The following is a 19,951-nucleotide window of genomic DNA, read 5'->3' on the forward strand; positions in this document are numbered from 1 at the left end:
GGGGTTACTATGGAGATTATATTTAATTAGGATTAAAGTTATAACACTCTAATCTGACTTTACACCAGCTTAACTTCAATGGCATTAAAAACCTCTGCAGCAGAATGGTTTTTTTTTTAAAGCAAATAAATATGGAATTGTAAATTCAGATAAGGACTACCCAGTAAAGAGCAGACTTTTATGATGAGGAAAACAGGGTGGGCCTCATCAGAGGGATCAGCAAAAAGGGTCCCTCTGAGGGGATATTTGCACAGAGTCCTAAAAGGCAGAGGAACTCGTTCTTCAAGACACATAAGCAGAGCATTCCTGACAAAGACAGTAAGTCAAGTTCGGCCTACCTGGTGAAAGTCAGTGTTGAGATGGCAAAAAGAATGGCAAAGCAGATGGGCCCCAGCCACACAGGCTGAAGGGCCATATGAAAGGCAGCCGGTGGGGGGCCTTCCCTATCCAAGGCAGGGGGAAGCCACGGAGGGGCTCAATGCTGCCTAGTGACAAAGTTCCAATTCTGTCGGAAGAGGACCTTGCTGGTTATTCTGTAGCAAGGATTCAAGGGGGAAAAAAATGGAAGTGAGGAGCCTGGCAAGGAAGCTCCAGCAGCTGTCAAGGCCAGAAATAATGGCAGTCAGTCTAGGGTGGAGATGGAAAGAAAGGATGGGTTCCAGACATGCTTGTCACCTTCAACAAGGTAACATGAGGTTCCTCAGTCCTGGGCTGGAGTCCCTGCCCTACTGTGTACTCACAGGCTCTGCATCCTGGCTGTGTCACGTCCCAAGCCTCCATTTCCTTCTCTGTAAAATGGGAATGACAAAACCCACCAAGTATGAGAAGGCAGTAACATAGAGGCACTTATCTGCTGTCTTGGACAGCTGGTGCATCATAAGCATTCACATCTTCCCTTGGGGCCAGTGGTTGATGCTAATCGAATACATCAAAACCGTGACATGCTGTGAAAACCTGGAGCCAACACCTGATGCCAAATTCTCCCAGCTTTGGCCACGTTATCAGCTCTCTGAGGCACTGTTAGCCCCCAGTCTGCCTTGGGGACAGGGTCCTGTCTGGGTTCTGCCTTGGCAGTCAGGTCAGCATACATGGGCGAGCCAGGCCTCTGACCACAGATACCTAAATGGGAGGGTGGGAGGCAGTGGGTGCCTGGCCATCAGCACGAATCATGCTATTTCCCACAACTCAGAGAGAAATGTGTTGGAATGAAGGTGGCAACCAACTCTAGCAGGTTTCCTTCCAAATCTGGAGGGGTTAAGGAGACAGGGCCACTCCCATCCCACAGCCCTACAGAAAACATGCTCTGGAGGGAAGCAGATGGGCTTGCTGGCATCACGTTCTGCTCTCTGTTCCAGGGGGCTTGTCTAATGACAGGCCTTCTGGCCCAGCCACAATCCTTTCCCTTCCTCCCGGCTTAAAGGTTATCTCACTTGCTAACAGAAAGCCCTTTTCTAAAATAGCCACAGGCAGGAGAGTTCTTTGGATTTCCTAAACTAGGATTTGAAGAATTGAGAAAGGGAGGTGCTGGTGGAGGCAGTCTTGTTTAAACAAGGTGTCATGTCTAAACGGAACTTGTTTTTCAATTTACTGAATGGTGGTCCAGGGCTAGAGCGGCAAGAAAGGGCTGCTGCGGCGTGAGCCCACCTGGGCAAGGGGGCTGATGACTCTGCTTCCATTTGCCTTCTGGCTTGGATCAAAAGGGCCCAGAAACCCCAAGTATAGATGACAGAAGGGCTCAGACTCATCACACTCAGCCCTTCTCACAGCGGGATCACCTTTATTAGGCAGGCCTCCTCAGGAAACATCTCAATCCAAACTTCACATATTGGCCCCAGGTCTACCCTCAGCCCCGGGCTCTTGAGCCTCTAGTGTCTTAGTACAAGCCCCTGAAGAGGGGTGAAGGATGTTCAATCAAAGGCAAGAAACAGAGCCCTTCAGTCTTTACGGCCCATGAGGGGTGCGGGGTGGGAAGGCCTGTCTTCATGTACCAACCCCATTCCCTTCCCACTCCCTGCCTGGGATCAAACAACCACCCCTGCCTGGATGATAAACTTTGAAAGCAAATATCAAAGTAGAAGCTCTGCCTTATTACTACCTTAGCTGTTGTAATGAATGTTTATTCCTTGCACTTGTGCCCTGGATAATTTTTAAAAAGAGAGAGAAAAAATAATCCGCAGATGAAAGCGTCTGGTGCAGAGCCAAGCCCCTCCAGCCCTCATCGCAGGCATGCTCCAGGCAGACTGGAGCAATGCAGCCCATCATTAACCGGCCACCGGGGAGACCTGGGTTTGTGCGCGTGAGGAACATGGAACTATTTCTCAGAAATGAGCACCATCAAAAGTTAACACAGAACCATTTCTCAGAGCTGAGCAACATCAAAAGTTAACCTAAGCAATTCCATTTCCAGGTATATGCCCGAAAGAATTGAAAGCAGAGACTTGAACAGAGATTTGCACACCCATGTGCATAGCAGCATTATTCACAATAGCAAAAGGTGTAAACAACCCAGGCATACACTGATGGATGAATGGATAAGAAAAATGTGGTGCACATACGTGCAAAGGGATACTATTCATCCTGAAAAAGGAAAGCCATCCTGACACACGCCACAACATGGATGAACTTTGTGGACATTATGCTGAGTGAAATAAGCCATTTGTTCACAAGAGGATAAATACTGCATGATTCTACTTATACAAGGTATCGAGAGTCATCAGATTCATACAGACAGAAAGTAGAATGGAGGTTGGCAGGGGCTGGGGGAGATAGTGTTTAATGGGTAGGAAGTTTCCGTCTTGGGGACAGTGAAAAAGTCCTGGAGGTGGATGGTGGTAGTGGTCGCACAACAAGGTGAATGTGCTTTAGGCCACTGAGGTGGTACACATAAAAATGGTTCAGATGGTGAATTCTGTATTACATATACATTTTACCACAATAAAAAAATAGAAAAAGAAATTTGCCAAAATTTTTTTTAAGTTAATGGAACTTCCAGAGTTGATGACTTTGAAGGAGGGGTGGGAGCAGCATGGCACCCTCACATGCCCACCGAGGCCACGTTGGAAAGCAGATCCCTGGCCCAGGGTCCCGGGGGCCTCCTTGGCAAGTGTGCCTTGCAGAAGAGCCTGGCACGCGAGGAAACATGTGGGTTCAGTGGCTCAACATGAGGCCTCTACTCTCTGAGTGCTGCTAAAGCAGCCTCCCTCCAGAGCACAGCAGGGGTGAGGGGCGTGGAGGAGATAGAGGGAATTTCCTACAGATAGAGACACGTCCCGAAAGCAGTCCTGGAAAGTCTTCAACAAAACGGAGGACAAAGTACCAGAGATTTGTCCTCCTGACAAGCAGGATTGCTGCGGGGGTCCCCACACCCACTGGGCCCAGGATTGGGGTCCTCAACATTGATTTCCCTGTGCGGCTGGTTAGGGGAAAGAAAGGCTTGACATGGTCGTCATAGCTCTGCCAGTGACTTCCCGTGTGACTCTGGCAATGTCCCTGAGTCTCCCCACTCCGGGGCCTCCTTCAGTCTCTGGGAAACAAGCTGTGGGATCCCATCCCCACAAGGGGAGAATCAGTCCTAGTATCCTTTGTCCAGGCCACCACATGCCACCAGGCCTCCCAGACACCAGAGCCCTAGCTACACAACTACCAGAGCTGAGGTGCCAGCGGCAATGGTGCATTGGAGGGTCCATCCAGCTTTTGTGTTCTTTCCCATTCACAGCCCTGCCCCAATACCTCTAAAACCCCAGACGTCCTTCTCAGCAACATAACATCCACACATGGGCAAAGAGCCGCCTGCAGACCCTGTCCAGCCATGAGGACCACCACCTCCGCTATCCTCCCAGCACTCTTAGCCCCTCCCTTCCACTTCATGTCAGAGCCAACTTCCTCCCCAGCACTTACCCCTGAGCTCCAGAGCTCATCACACCAAGCAAACAAGGGTGCCTATGGCCTGGGCAGCCCAGGCTCTGCACCTTCCCTAGACCTCAAGACCTTGGCTGCGGCTGGCCCAAAGGCCCTGCAGATTCCAGGGATAGGCATGTCATCTCCCTACCCCACAACACAACCCACGGCTGCTATGTCCCCACTGAAAACTCAGGGCCTGGGTCATTCCCCACTGCACCCATATCGTTTAACCTTGCCCTGTCCTCTCGCGTCACTCCCTTCCATAAGCAGCCTGACCATTTGTGGCCAGGCACCGCATACTCACTGTGGCCGGAGCTAAATCCCTGACCTGCTGATAAGAAGCAGGCTGACAGAGGTTCTTCTAGGTTATGAGTGGCTGGGCAGGAGGCTGGCCCAGGCCTGAGGCTAAACCTCATACTCAGAACCTTCATATCCCTTTCCCTCTACAAAGTTCCCCTTAACCCAGATTCCACCCTACTAGGCTTCTCTCTTCTCTACTTTAGCCAAGATCAGCAACTTGGCTGTTTCTACAGCTGAGTTGTAGCTGTTTCTACTTCTCACTTCCCCTTCACTTTTCAGTTTGTCCTCATTAAGCATCTAATGACAACACTCCCTAATGCCATTCCATCTGGCATTGTTAACCAGTCTCCTCTCGCACCTGTTACCCCTTCTTCAGGACAACCTCCTCCCAGTCGCTGCCCCATCCCCCCAGGGCTGGTGCTCCATGGGCTGTCTTTGGACAGCTTCTCTACTCACTGATACATTTCAGCCAGGCAGTGCTGCTCACTCTCCTACTTCAGCTGCCAGCTATAGGCTGAAAAGCCCAGGTCCCTCTTTCCCACCAAGACCTCTGTCCTGATTTCCACCTTGAATTCAGTTTGTCCAGAATGGAAACTCTTTGCTGTGGCCCCAAACTCATTGCTCCTCCTTTTCTCAGCCAATGGCTCCACCGCCCACCCCGAGGCCCGGCTTGAAGCCTGGGTGTAGTAGCCTGGATTTCTCTTGCCTCCTCTTCCTGCCTCTCTAACCCCCACATCCTGCCAGTCACCAATTCCTGAAGCTCCTTCCTCTTAGGCCATCCCTTCCTCCATTCCCACTCCAATGTCTCCCACACTTGCTCCAGCCCCAATGCTCCACAACACTGCTTCCCATTCCAATCCACCCTGCACGCAGCTGCTGGGCTATTCTTCCTAACATCAACCTCAGCACAATGCTCCCCTTCCCTTCAGTGATCCCACTTCTCAGGGTAGAGCCCCTGCTCCTCAAGATGCCTGGCCCTCCCTCCCTCACCCAGCCCTATCTACATCTCCTACATCCTTATGGCTCCCCGCTCTTGCCATGTCATATGACTTAGTCCTTAAAAACACCTGGGAAAATGAATGGATGGGTAAAGCTGGGATGCCTTTGAAGGTTCTTCAGGGTCTAACATTTGAGGAGCACGGCCTCACCACCCACCCATCCCCATCTAAAGGTTTCCCTCCATCCCCATTTGACAAATCAGACGTAGACAGACGTGGGCATCCTCACTCCTTCCTTGGTTCCCTCAACTAGGCAACCTCTCTCCCCACTTCTCACCATACAGTAAGCTCTGTTTTCCATAGAAGTTGGAATTTGTTCCTCCTGCTAGACTATGGACTCCTTGGAGCAGGGTCTGGGATTCACATGACCTTGAATGCCCCTTGGACTGGGTCTGATGCACCACAAAGCTTTTGGGAAGCCTTCTGGTAACAAGTGGCCCCATCACTGAGCAGATCTGGGCACTTCAACACCACACCAGTGTGGAGTCGAGGGCGGGCGCTCTCCCATTGGGATGTCCCCCAGTTACTTACCCTCCTCAATGCCTGGAATCACCAGGCTATGTTCCCCTATCCCCTAACCCAGTGTCTTCCTCACTTGAGGAGACGAGGACACAGCACCCACTTCCAGATCTCTCATCAAGGAGAGAACAGAGCCCCCCATGTCAGGACCCCAGCTCCGGACTCACCATGTTCATGACGGTCAGGATGAACCTCTGGGCGGCCTCAGCCCCGTGGTACTGCACCATGTCGGCGTCGGCCACCACCAGGGTCTCCACCGTGTGCTCGCTGGTGAGCCGGATAGCGTTCCTCCGCTCCCGCCAGTCCCGCGAAGGCCTGCCCCGCCTCGGCTTCTTCTTTTCTAGAAAATGATGGAGACATTTGTGCAGTCCTTGGCTTACTGACTTCCAAAACCATGCAGCGAACAGGCCTTCTGTCAAGCCTGCCCAAAAGAGTGGTCCGTCTCGACAGGCCTAGCGGGGCCCAGCGCCCAGCAACCTCCACCGTCACGTGAGTGCCTCGAGTTCACTCATGTGGGGTGGAGCTGAACCAACAAAAGGGTAAGAGCTATGAGGCCAGATGAGGGGTCCACACCCAACTGCCACCACAGCCGGGGAGGCCAATGGGGCTGAGGGGCGCAGAAGAGAAAATCCACTCCTTCAGAGGAGCATAGAGAGCCATGCAAGTATGCAAAGAGGAGGAGGCCTGGACCAAGCGGGCAGGGGTCTGAAAGGCCACACCCAGGGTGGATAACTGGACCAAGGAAGCTGGGCGGAGGGGACAGGACACTGCCCTGGGGGCAGGAATCCCAATAACTCTTCTCGGACTTAGGAATCAGGAGCCATAAATGTTGGTAGGCATAAAAAACTATGCTTTTTAAAAAAATACATAATCAGAAGAAAAGTCATACGACCTACATCCAGGCTAAAATGTAAATCTTCCCTTTCCTTACACTAGGGAAGGATTAGTAGTAAATGTGTGAGTAATTCTCCACTGATTCTTTAGATAATCTATATCCCCATAAAATCTTACTCTGATAAACAGCTATTGTTATTAAAGAGCCCACACCAACAGGTCCAAAGCTGCCATAGTCTTTGTACACAGAAACAGCTCTGACCAACACAACAGATTAATATGAACCGCATGCATTTTCAGAATCCGAATATAAACAGGAAGGCTTTTCTTTCATTTGATAGTTATTTCCATGTTAGCACTAGCCTATATGGACACATGTCTGCTACACACAGTCTACATATGCACCAACTGGCTTCATAAAGTGACCCAAATCTTTCCAGGACCACAAGTGGATACAGTAGGCCCTCTTTATCTGTAGGGGCTATGTTTCAAGACCTCCAGTGGATCCCTGAAACCACAGACAGTACCCAACCCTACATCTACTAGACTATGTTACGTCCTATGCATACATACCTACGATAACGTGTCGTTTATAAATTAGGCATAGTAAGGGATTTACAATAACTAATAGAATTATAACAATACACTGTAATAAAAGTTATGTGAATGAGGTCTCTCTCTCAAAATATCTTATTGTACTGTACTCACCTATTTTTAATCACTGGTTGACCGTGAGTAAATGAAACTATGGAAAGTGAAACCACAGATAAGAGGTAACTACTATATTATGAAATAATCTGAGATATGGGTCATAATTTATAAACAAAAATGTGCTATACAACACAATTACAATCACAAAAAAGGGCAAAAAATAGAAATATACAACTACAGATAACACCAGCAACAGTAAAAAGGTACACAGCCATTAAAATCATACTATGAAGATGACTCAGCGATCTAGAGAGAAGCAGATATAAATCTGCATACATAGTTAGATCACGATTTTGCAAAAATCTTACATACAAGTATCTTCAGGCCCCAAAGGAAAATAAATACTAAAACACCTAGGAAGAACCAAAATATGAATAGTGATATGTGATCTTCATTTCCCTATTTTCCTCTGTATTTTCCAAATTTATATAATATGCAGGTATTACTGTATTTTAAAGAAATATCATTGAATTTGAGAAAAACACAAGCATCACTTTTAAACTCTAAATGATAAAACAGAAGCCCTCGAAGGAGAAAAGTATGCCATCTGATTTATCACAAAACTGCAAAATGAAGTCTTCTCAGCCTGCAGGATGGGCCTCCTCCCTCAGAGCCAGGCCCATCTCCCCTCAAGCCTTCTGGGCCTCAGTGATGGAATAAGAGAAGAGAGCATCCACTCTAAGACAAAATCAAGGTCCTAGGTAGCTCTGCCTTTGCACACTGGCAGAATGAAAGAGGCCACTGGTGGAAAATCTACTGACCCACACCCACACTCACCAGCCAGGTTATCTCTGACCTGACCAGCCTGGAATCTGTGAAGAGCCACCTTGTTTCCATTTTAAAGCTGCAGAGGTGATGGGCCACCCAAGCAGGACCTCTTTTGTAACCAACACACCCTCGTTCTCCCAGGCGATCAGTTATGAGCCAAATGGCAGCCACGGCCCTTCTCAAAGTCAGCGTTGATAACCCGTTTCTCTGAGTCACCATCTGCAGATGCTCCCCACGTTGGCTGTTCAGTACTTGTTTTCACACCTTGTCATATATTTTTAAGTTCCAGTACACAAATAACTGCATTCCTAGCATGGCCCAAAGGACACATTAGGAATACTTCTCTAGGAGCCAGTTAGCATCAACATGTAAGAGCTGAGAGCTCTCTAAGAAAAGTAGCCCATCACTCCCAGACCAGAGGGACAGGTTGTTCCTGAACACTTAACATTTCAAAATCCTGCACTGCACTGGGTACAGTGGTTCATGCCTGTAATCCCAGCACTCTGGAAGGCCAAGGAGGGCAGATCACTTGAGGTCAGGAGTTCAAGACCGGTCTAGCCAACCTGGTGAAACCCCATCTCTACTAAAATTACAAAAATTAGCCAGGCATGGTGGTGCATGCCTGTAATCCCAGCCACTTGCAAGGCTGAGGCAGGATAATTGCTTGAACCTGGGCAGCAGAGGTTGCAGTGAGCCGAGATCACACCACTGCACTCCAGCTTGGGTGACAGAGCAAGACTCCCTCCTAAAAAAAAAAAAAAAATCCTGTACTGGGTATGTGTCTTTCAAGTTTATAAAGAAAAACTAATAAGACCTGTGCCTCCCTAGGCCTTGGAGAGTTAACCTAACAGGGTGCCATAAAGAGTGACACACTCTGAGTTAACACATGCCCAGAAGGTGCGCTGTGGTTTTCACAAGCTTCCACTAGTGACTGTCGTTCGCGCCTTTCCTTTCCCCCATTCCCTGGCACACAGGTGGTGGGAAATAAATGCTCACTAAACAAATGCATGCAGTGGGTAAAGGGGTGAATAATGACGCTTGCTGAACAGCCCATGTTGCAGGGCAGGGCAGGGCTTGCCGTAATATGAGTGTTGAAATCCCTGGATTTTGGAACTGCAGACAAGACACCGGGGACTTGCATTCCTTTCCAATGCAAGTGTCCATCCTGGGGTGCTGGCAAGTAAGAACAGGAGCACTGAGGGGTGGGAAGCTAGAGGGCACCTTAGCCTTCTCCTCCCTCACCGATCTCAGCCACTCCCTCAGCAGAGACCCACAGCCATCATTTCTGATGATCATTCCTTTTCCTACAGGGAGAAAAGAACCCTAATAAACTTTTACCTTTAATTCCCTAAACTGCAAAAATATGCTTGATAATGTGGCACAGATGCCAATATTCACAGATGATAACATCTTCAAAAGTAAGAAGAAAAACACTAATTTCAGAATAACACACGTGCTGGATTCTGACCTCACCAGAGAGGTCAAAGTGCAGGTGGGTGGGCGTGTGGTCAGCCGGGGAGTGCTCCAAGCTCTGCTCATGACCAGCCATCTCCAGCTGCTGTGGGAATGAAGGGTTGCTCTCGCCCCGCTGATGAGGACATCGCAGTCATGTCAGGCCTCAAGCCTTCTCCTGTTGTCACAGACACCAGGAATCATTCTTGAAGTCAAGCCCAGCAGTTTCTTTCGCCAGCACCTTGCTGGAGTTGGTACTGACTTGGAAGATTTTCAGTCTCTGGCTTCATATTATTTTTCTTACATCTACGCTCCCTTTGCCTCAGTTATCCATTAGAAAAGAAAATTGTATGTATTTATGTAAGATACCTCAAATCCTTCTGGAACAAGATGAAGAGAAAAAGACAGAAATGTACTTTTGGAATCTTCAAATTATAATTTACTCTTCAAGTTTGGGGACTACTAAAAATGTTGAGCAAATACATAAACTGTCATTGTAGTTACTAGTTCTCCACTTTGAAAACTAATAAAAAAAAACCAAAAAACAGAATAAACTATCTCAACTGTGAATTATCAAAGCTCTGTATGGAACAGATACTCCTTCAGTTTAGAAAGGATACAGTATCCAGGTATTTATTAGGGAAAAACAATAGGTAGATCAAAAAATATTTGGCCTGAAAATTCAAAACCACAACCCCTCTCAGAATTCCTTTACTTCCTGCTATACAAGAAGAATCCTTGCATCTCAAATCCTACTAATGCCATTTCCAAGGAAGACCTGGGGAATGGATGAGTTGTACAGGCAAGGAGTAGCCTGCTCTTGCCACAGACCTCTGAAATCCTAGCTGCAGGAGATCCCACGACCCACATGAATGCTTGAGCTGGCAGGGAGAGCTGCTGAGAGGTGGCAGGGGCAGGACTCCAGCCTGTGTGGAGCCCAGAAGGTTCTGTGTAGGAACAGGTACAGTGGAGCATGGCCAGGGATGCCCATCCCCCAAGTCTCACCAGGATCTTCTAGGTGGCTTTAGCCTTTGGGTGACTGCCGGACCTGCACAGACCAGGGTGATCTTGACCATAGGATGAGGACAGTCTGATCTGAGCACCACCCCCAATGTGCCAGCCTCTCCTAGGGTCCCAGCATGGTCACACCAGCTTCCAGCACTGCCTTCAATGCCCAAACAGGGTGCTTCCCAGGGGGGCCCCATCATAGCTCCTTCATGGGCAGACTGCATCTAACCACTGGAGACCTCCAGCAGACCAGCCTCCACCGATGTGAAAAGCCCACAAGCAGCCTGCCCCACCGCTTTGTCAGCAAACACTCACCCACAGATCCCTCCCACTGCTTTGCTGGCACACACGTATAGGCAGACTTCACCTCCCCGAAAACACAAATATGCATGTGCACCCTACTGCCGTACCACTGATGGCAGAGCACATCCCGCCACCCTACCCACCTCCACTGGGACTCCACTGCTGCTGAGACACAGGCAGTCTGACATGCCACTATGGCTGCTGGCACATACGAGCAAGCACAGATCCCACTTCCACCGCTCCTATGAAGTGCTGTGGCCAGCACTCCACATCAAAGTGTTGGGCCAGCAGACCGGGAACACCTCAGCCTCTCCAGTGCATCAGGTTACTAACTGCAGAGGACCAGAAAACAAAGTTGGGAAACTCATACCAGCACCCCAGAGTTAAAGCACAGAGCCCATAGGTGCTGAGCTGAGTCTTAGCCCTCTGAAATCTTCCAGAATAGAAGCCAGTCAGCTGAGCTCACCTTATACCACAATCAAATGCTGAAGGGCATCAAAAAAAACCCATCCAAAGGACAGCAACTTCAAAGAGTAAAGGAACATCAGCCCACGCAGACAGGAAAAATACAGTATAAACACACTGGCAACTCAAAAAGCCAGAGTGTCTTACCTCCAAATGACCACACTAGTTGGTTCTTAATGGTTCTTAACCAGGCTGAAATGACAGGCACAGAATTCAGAATATGGATAGCAATAAAGATCATTGAGATTCAGGAGAAAGTTGAAACCCAATCTAAGGAATACAAAATGATATAGGAGCTAAAAGATGAAACGGCCATTGTAAGAAAGATCTGATGGACTTTGGGAGGCCTAGGTGGGCAGATCACGAAGTCAAGAGATTGAGACCATCCTGGCCAACATGGTGAAACCCCATCTCTACTAAAAATACAAAAATTAGCTGGGTGTGGTGGCACACGCCTGTAGTCCCAGCTACTTGGGAGGCTGAGGTGGGAGAATCACTTGAACCCAGAAGGCAGAGGTTGCGGTGAGCCAAGAACACACCACCACACTCCAGCCTGGTGAAAGAGCGAGACTCTGTCTTTAAAAAAAAAAAGATCTGATGGAGCTGATAATCTCACTACAAGAATTTCATAATGCAGTCGCAAGTATTAACAGCAGAATACGCCAAGTTGAGGAAAGAATCACAGAGTTCGAAGATAGGTTCTCTGAATTAACTCAGTCAGACAAACTAAAGAAAAAAAGAATGAATAAAACCTCAAGAAATATGGAATTATGTAAAGAGACCAAACTGATGAGCCGTTGGCATCCCTGAAAGAGAAGGAGAGAAAGCAAGCAACAGGGAAAACATATTTGAGGATATCATCCATGAAAATTTCTCCAACCTCAGTAGAAAGAACAACATTCAAATTCATGAAATACAGAGAACCCCTGAAAGATACTACACAAGATGACCATCCCCAAGACACACAGTCATCAGATTCTCCAAGGTTGACATAAAATAAAAAATATTAAAGGCAACTAGGGAGAAGAGGTAGGTTGCCTACAAAGGGAACCCCATCAGGCTAACTGCAGACCTTTCAGCAGAAATTCTATAAGCCAGGAGAAATTACAGGCCTGTACTCCAATCAAGAATTTGATATCCAGCCAAATTAAGCTTCATAAGTAAAAGAGAAATAAGATCCTTTTCAGAAAAGCAAATGCTAAGGGTTTTTAATACCACCAAACCTGCCTTACAAGATGTCCTTAAGGGACTGTTAAATACAGAAAGGAATGACTGTTAACGGCCACCACAAAAACACACTTAGGTAGACAAACCATTGACACTATAAAGCAACTACACAGTCATATCTATATAATAACTAGCTAGCAACATGACAGGATGAAATCTGTATATATCAAATATTCACTTTGAATGTGAACTAAAGGCCCCAATCAAAAGCCACAAAGTGACAAGTTGGATAAAGAAGCAAGACACAACTGTATGCTGTCTTCAAGAGACCCATCTCACACACAATGACACCCATAGACTAAGAGTAAAGGGATGGAGAAACATCTACCAAGTAAAGGGAAAACAAAACAAAACAAAAAAGCAAGAATTGCTATTCTAATTTCAGACAAAATAGGCTTTGAGCCAACAATAATTTTTTTAAAAAAACAAAGAAGGGCATTACATAATGGTAAAGGGTTCAATTCAACAAGAACACTTAACTATTCCAAATATATATGCACTCAACACAGAAGCAGATTCATAAAGCAAGTTCTTAGAGACCTACAAAGAGACACAGATAACTACATAGTAAGAACTGAAGACTTCAAAATCCTACTGACAGTATTACATAGATCATCAAGGCAGAAAACTAATAAAGATATTCAGGACATGAACTTAACACTTGACCAAATGGATCTAACAGACAACTACAGAACTCTCCACCCAAAACCAACAGAACATACATTCTTCTCATCTGCACATGCCACATACTCTAAAATCTACCACACAATCAGCCATAAGACAATTCTCAGCACATTCATAAAAACCCAAAATTATACCAGTCACACTCTCAGGAAAGTGCAACAAAAAATAGAAATCAATACTAAGAAGATCACTCAAAACCATACAATTACATGGAAATTAAACAAGCTGCACCTGAATGACTTCTGCATAAACAATGAAATTAAGGCAGAAATCAATGAATTTTTTTGAAACTAATGAAAACAAAGATATAACATATCAAAATCTCTGAGAAACAGTTAAAGCAGAAGATGAAGGTTTAAATGCCAAATGCTGTCACCAAAAAAGTTAGAAAGATATGAAATTAATGATCTGACATCACACCTTGAGGAACTAGAAAAACAAGAGCAAACCAACCTCAACCCCAGCAGAAGACAAGAAACAACAAAAATCACAGCTGAACTGAATGAAATTGAGACATGAAAAAACTATACAAAAGATCAACAAAACCAGAGCTTTGTTCTTTGAAAGAGTAAATAAGATTGGTAGAACTCTAGCTAGACCAATAAAGAAAAAAAGAGAGAAGATCCAAATAAAAATGACAAAGGGGACATTACCACTAACCCCACAGAAATACAAAAAACATTTAAAGACTACTATGAACACCTCTATGCACACAAACTAGAAAACCTGGAAGAAACTGATGAATTCCTGGAAACATCCATCCTCCCAAGATTGAACCAGGAAGAAACTGCATCCCTGAAAAGACCAATAACAAGTTCCAAAATTGAATCAGTAATAAAAAGCCTACCAACCAGAAAAAGCCCAGAACCAGACAGATTCACAGCCAGATTCTATCAGATGTATAAAGAAGAGCTGGTACCATTCCTATTGAAAGCATTATGAAATATGAAGGAGGAAGGACTCCTCCCTAACTCATTCTATATGGTCAGCATCGTTCTGATGCCAAAACCTTGCAGACACACACACATACACACACTCTCTCTCTCTGTCTCTCAAGGCCAATGTCCTTTATGAACACAGATGTAAAATCTTCAACAAAATACTAGCAAACTGAATCCAGCAACACATCAAAACCTAATTCACCATGATCAACCAGGCTTTATTCCTGGTTGCATAATAAATTCCTGGTTGCATAAATAATTCCTGGGATGCAAGGTTGGTTCAACATATGCAAATCAATAATTGTGATTCATCATATAAACAGAAATAAAACCCAATGCCATATGATCATCTCAATAGATACAGGAAAAGGCTTTTGATAAAATTCAACATCCCTTTATGTTAAAAACCCTCCACAAACTAGGTATTGAAGGAGCATACCTCGAAATAGTAAGAGACATCTATGACAAACCCACCGCCCATCATACTCAATGGGCAAAAGCCGAAAGCATTCCCCTTGAGAATGGTAACAAGACAAGGATGCCTACTCTCATGACTCCTGTTCAACATAGTACTGGAAGTCCTAGCCAGAGCATTCAGGCAAGAGAAAGAAAGAAATAGAAGGCATCACATAGGAAGAGAGTAAAGTTCAACCATCTCTGCTTGCAGATATTATGATTTTACAACTAGAAAATCCCATAGTCTCTGCCCCCAAAAGCTCCTAGATCTAATACACAACTTCAGCAAAGTTTCAGGATACATAATCAATGCACAAAAACCAGTAGCATTTCCACATACCAACAATATCCAAGATGTGTGCCAAATCAATGCAATCCCACTAACAATAACAACAACAAAAAATAAAATACCCAGGAATAAGGCTAACCAAGGACACGCAAAATCACTACAGTGAGAACTACAAAACCCTTTTCAAAGAAATCAGAGATGACACAAACAAATGGAAAACCATTCCATGGTCTTGGATAGGAAGAAACAATATTGTTAAAATATCCATACTGTCCAAAGCAATTTATAGATTCAATGTTATTCCTATCAAACTACCAAAGACATTCTTCACAGGATTAGAAAAAACTATTCTAAAATTCATATGGAACCAGAAAAGAGCTTGAATAGCTAAAGCAATTCTAAGCTAAAAAGAACAAAGCAGGAGGCATGACATTACCAGAGTTTATATACTACCAGGCTAGAGTAACCAAAACAGCATGGTACAAAAACAGACACATAGATCAATGGAACAGAATAGAAAGGCCAGAAATAAAGCTGCACACCTACAACTACCTGATCTCTGAAAAGACAACAAAACAAGCATTAGGGAAAGGACTTCCTATCCAATAAATGGTGCTGAAATAACTAATTATATGCAGAAGATTGAAACTGGACCCCTTCCTTTCACCATATACAAAAATTAACTCGGGATGGATTAAATGCTTAAATGTAAAACCTAAAACCATAAAAACCCTGGAAGAAAACCTAGGAAATACCATTCTATACATAGGCCCTCCTTACCAAAGATTTTGTGACAAAGATGCCAAAAGAAATTGCAACAAAACCAAAAATTGACGAATGGGGCCTAATTAAACTAAAGAGCTCTTGTGTAGCAAAAGAACCTATCAACAGAATAAACACAAAACCCACAGACTGGGAGGAAATATTTGCAAACTATGTATCTGACAAATGTCTGATATACAGAATCGATAAGGAATGCAAGTTAACAAGCACAAAACAATCCCATTAAAAAGTGGGCAAAGGACAAGAACAGATACTTTTCAAAAGAAGATGTACACGTGGCCAACAAGCATATGAAAAATTGTTTAACATCGCTAATCATCAGAGAAATGCAAATCAAAACCACAATGAGATACCATCTCATACCAGTTAGAATGGCTATTTATTAAAAAATAAAAAACTAACAGATGCTGGCGAGGTTGTAGAGAAAAGGAAACGCTTATACACTGCTGGTGGGAATGTAAATTAGTGTCAGCTACTACGAAAATAAGTTTGGAAATTCCTCAAAGAATTTTAACACAGAACTACCATTCAACCCATTATTGAGTATATACCCAAAGGAATATAAATCATTCTAACAGGAAGACCCATGCACATGTATGTTCATCACAGCACTATTCACGATGGCAAAAACACGGAATCAATCTAGATGTCCATCAGTCGTAGACTAGTAAGCAAAATGTGGTACATATACACCAGGAAATACTATGCAGCCGTAAAAAAGAATGAGATCATGTCCTCTGCAGCAACATGGATGCAGCTAAAAACCATCATCCTAAGTGAACTAGCAACAGAACAGAAAAGCAAACACTGCATGTTCTCATTTATAAGTGGGAGTTAAACACTGAGTACACATGGCCACAAAGAAGGGAGCTACCTATCAGGCACTATGCTTATTTACCTAGGTGATGAAATAATAAGTACACCAAACCCCCACGATGTGATTTATCTGTGTAACAAAACTGCACATGTACCCCTGAAACTAAAATAAAAGTTAAAAAAGAAAATAAAATAAAAATATACCAACAAAAAGTCAACATGGTAGCTCTTGTGATAAAAATTATAAGAGATACTAACCCCATGTGCACAGAGCTGCCCACCAAGCACTGAGTCAGGACTACATCCCATTCTATAGATATGCAGACTGAGGCAAAAGGGGATTTGTTAACTATCGTGCCCAACACCACTAACCTAGTTGACTGGGATTCCGGCCCAGGCATCCTTATCACCATCCGTTCTGCCCTGAAATTTGGTTCTGAGTTTTCTAAAACCAGAGGGGGGAATAAAAGAAACATGCCAGATTGTAGGTTTGTCATTCTCTTCCAGTAGGAGGAACGATGCCATTCCTTATGGATAGATAATATTTTCCAAACACCAACTTCCCAAATAAAAATACCAAGGAAGACTCCACAGAGGGACCAACCGGTGATACAATAGGCAGAATTGTCAACATCATTTTATGGCAAATGCGATCATGAATTTTGTTTAATTATATCCTATAGGAACCTTCAATAATGTCGAAGGGCCTACAATTAAAATACTCACCAAAGGGAATTCCAGAAAGTGTTCAATCCGTATGTTCCAAGTTGGTAGCCTCAGAGGTCCCTTGGTCCAGGGAGAGCTATTATCACACCCAGAAGAGAGGCCAAGAAAAAGGGGGAAGGATGGGAGTGGGGGGAACAAAACTCCAAGAAAGGTCAATGACAGAGGTGGCCCAAGTTGGCAGGAAGAGGTGAGGTGGTGACTTTCGTTTCCTGAATCAGAATGGCACTGGTCGGCAGGTGGTCCTGTTTTTCACTGGGTGGCATGACCTAGGAAGGGCCCCAATGGGCAGCCCACCTTAAGTACAAAGAGTCTGTGGTCCCCAGGGCTTGGCTGTTATATAGAACACGTGGATAGAGATAATGCTTTTTTTTCTGTACCTGCCCCATCAAAAACAAATTCAAACTTATAAATTAGAAGTAACCGTGGGAATGGCAAAACCTCTCAGAACAGACCAAACAGAAGACTGGAACTCTGGCGGTCACCCAGTGTGCCCCAGTTTCCCCCAGCCATCCCACCACTGATGGGGGGTCTGGACAGCCAACCTCCAGGGGCCTTGGAATGCCTCCTGGCCACCTACCCCCAGCTCTCCTCCTCCAGGCTACACAGCTATTACCGTGCACTTCGAGAGTCTACACCTGCCTTCTTGACTAGACTACAGGGACCCAAACATTAACCTTTGGACCCATTCCAACACAGCACTGTCTGGTTTATAGTAGTAATTCAATAGGCATACTTATTGAATGATTTAAAACTCTTTGAAATTCCTAATAACAAGATCAGTTTTAGGAAACTTAACATAAATGTCCTGAAATGAAATACGAGTCACTTCCTCCAACTAAAAGGGAAGGGGCAAAGCTAGTCGTAAGGTGCCCAACTTTGACATCTGACAGAGCTGGTTAGAATCTGCCCGTGGACTTACAGGGTGACAGTGGGTGAGTCTCCTTGTCTATAAGACAAGATGATAATCATTCTGCCTTCTTAAGGTAGATGTGGGATTAAGAGACCCACACACAGCCTCTAACACAGGGTCAGATATATAATAACACAACCAAATCATGCCACTAGTCTTATTTCTATCATCTTCATGGCACTGCCATTATTGCTATTAATTATTAGGGTCTAAGTACTGATTTGAAAATTTTGCATGCCCCCAAAACCAAACAGCAAACTTGGATGGCTTTTATGAACACTACAGGTCTGAATGGTCATATTCTCCAGCTGCCAAGAGCTCCAGTCTGAACACTCACCAAAAACTTGCCTTCCATATTTCCTACTCTGCAGGAGGCATGAAAGAACTTCTCTCCTAGGGCCACCCTCCATCACACAAAGATGAATTGGAACTGATACAAAAATAACAGTTTTGAACCAGATGCAGTGGCTCATGCCTGCAATCCTAGAGCTATGGGAGGCCAAGGCAGAAGGATCCCCTGAGCCTAGGAGTTTGAGACCAGCATAGGCAAAAAAAAAAAAAAAAAAAAAAAAAAAAAAGGCTAGGGATGGTGGCATGCGCTTGTAGTCATAGCTACTCAGGAGGCTGAGGTGGGAGGATCACTTGAGCCCAGAAGTTGATGATGCATTGAGCCATGATTTTGCCACTGCACTCCAGCCTGGGCAACAGAATGAGACCCTACCTCAAAATAACAGTTTTAAGAGGGGTTCCCCTACATCCCACTCTAACATCCCAACAGTCCAGGGGAGGGGGAGATTTTAATCATCAGAAACATAATAAAACAAAATGTGGCTGCCCGTGAAAACCAGCTATTTGAACTGTGAAACATTAGCGACATTTCACATAGCTGGGGAAAATGAAAATCAAATGTCTTTCACCGAGATGGAAAGCAGAGTGCAAGAGTCCTTCTCCTTGGGAGAGAGACCAACTGCCACAACAACTGGGCTTTCTGTGTATCAGCCTTCTGTCCCTCTACTTCCTGCCTCCAGCCATACCAGTGCTTTTTCAGGACACCAAAGTCACCACTATCTCAGCATGAAAAATAGTAAGGCATGTGGATTCTCCTGTATGTCCAACTGTCTTGTGTCATTGACCTTCTTAAAAGCATGGGATATAATAAAATATCTTCAGACTGGGGCTCAGGAGCCCTAGATATTCACCCAGGCCTCAACTTGGTGCCCTTGAAGGTTTTACTGAACAGAAAGGTCTCCATTTCCCATTCTGCCTCTTGTCTCCCAGCCCCTCTTCTGCACTCTGCTCTATGATTCTGGGGCTGGCAGCCTAACTATTAATGTATTTCCCAGACCACCTTGCCAGCTGGCTTCCTGCTGAGCTCTGTCAACAGGGGGCACTAGAGGGAGAATGAAAGGCAGGAGGTGGGCAGATAGGGTTCCTTGTGTTTTCAGCTCAGTAGGGACAACCATACTGGACAACTATGATTTCAGCCTCTAACTCTTGGGCTACTACAGGACCCAGCCTCCCCATGCTCCCTCACAGGTGCAGCCACCAGGGCACCAGGGACAGACCAGGGTACTCCCTCCATGGTCTGTCCCCTCAGAGGTATAAGCCACAGCCCCACAGCCTCCTCCTTCATGTTCTTTGATCCTGGAAATTCACCTTTTATTTCTCTAGCCCTAGGATGATACCTATCTCCTGGGTTACATCAGTTTCCCCCTTTGCTTTTGCAGACGCTGACATTGACATAACCAATTCCCCGTGTTAAATCCCTCTGTTAGAAATACCTAGCATGGTTCCAGTTTTGCCGGCTAGACACAAACTGACATAGAAAGGGTCAGGCCTTGAACTACTGCCTATATTTCAT

General features: G+C 45.2%; 1 protein-coding gene across 1 annotated transcript in view; it reads right to left on the reverse strand.

The window, feature by feature from the left end:
* The window catches only part of ADAMTS17 (ADAM metallopeptidase with thrombospondin type 1 motif 17), a 371,310-nt gene that overhangs the window by 306,413 nt on the left and 44,946 nt on the right, over window positions 1-19,951 (reverse strand). The window contains 1 exon segment of the mRNA XM_017847918.1: window positions 5,885-6,057. Within this exon segment, the coding sequence (XP_017703407.1) occupies window positions 5,885-6,057 (173 nt within the window).

This window comes from Rhinopithecus bieti, unplaced genomic scaffold (assembly GCF_001698545.2).
Source record: "Rhinopithecus bieti isolate Rb0 unplaced genomic scaffold, ASM169854v2 scaffold_30906, whole genome shotgun sequence".
Lineage (NCBI taxonomy): Eukaryota > Metazoa > Chordata > Mammalia > Primates > Cercopithecidae > Rhinopithecus > Rhinopithecus bieti.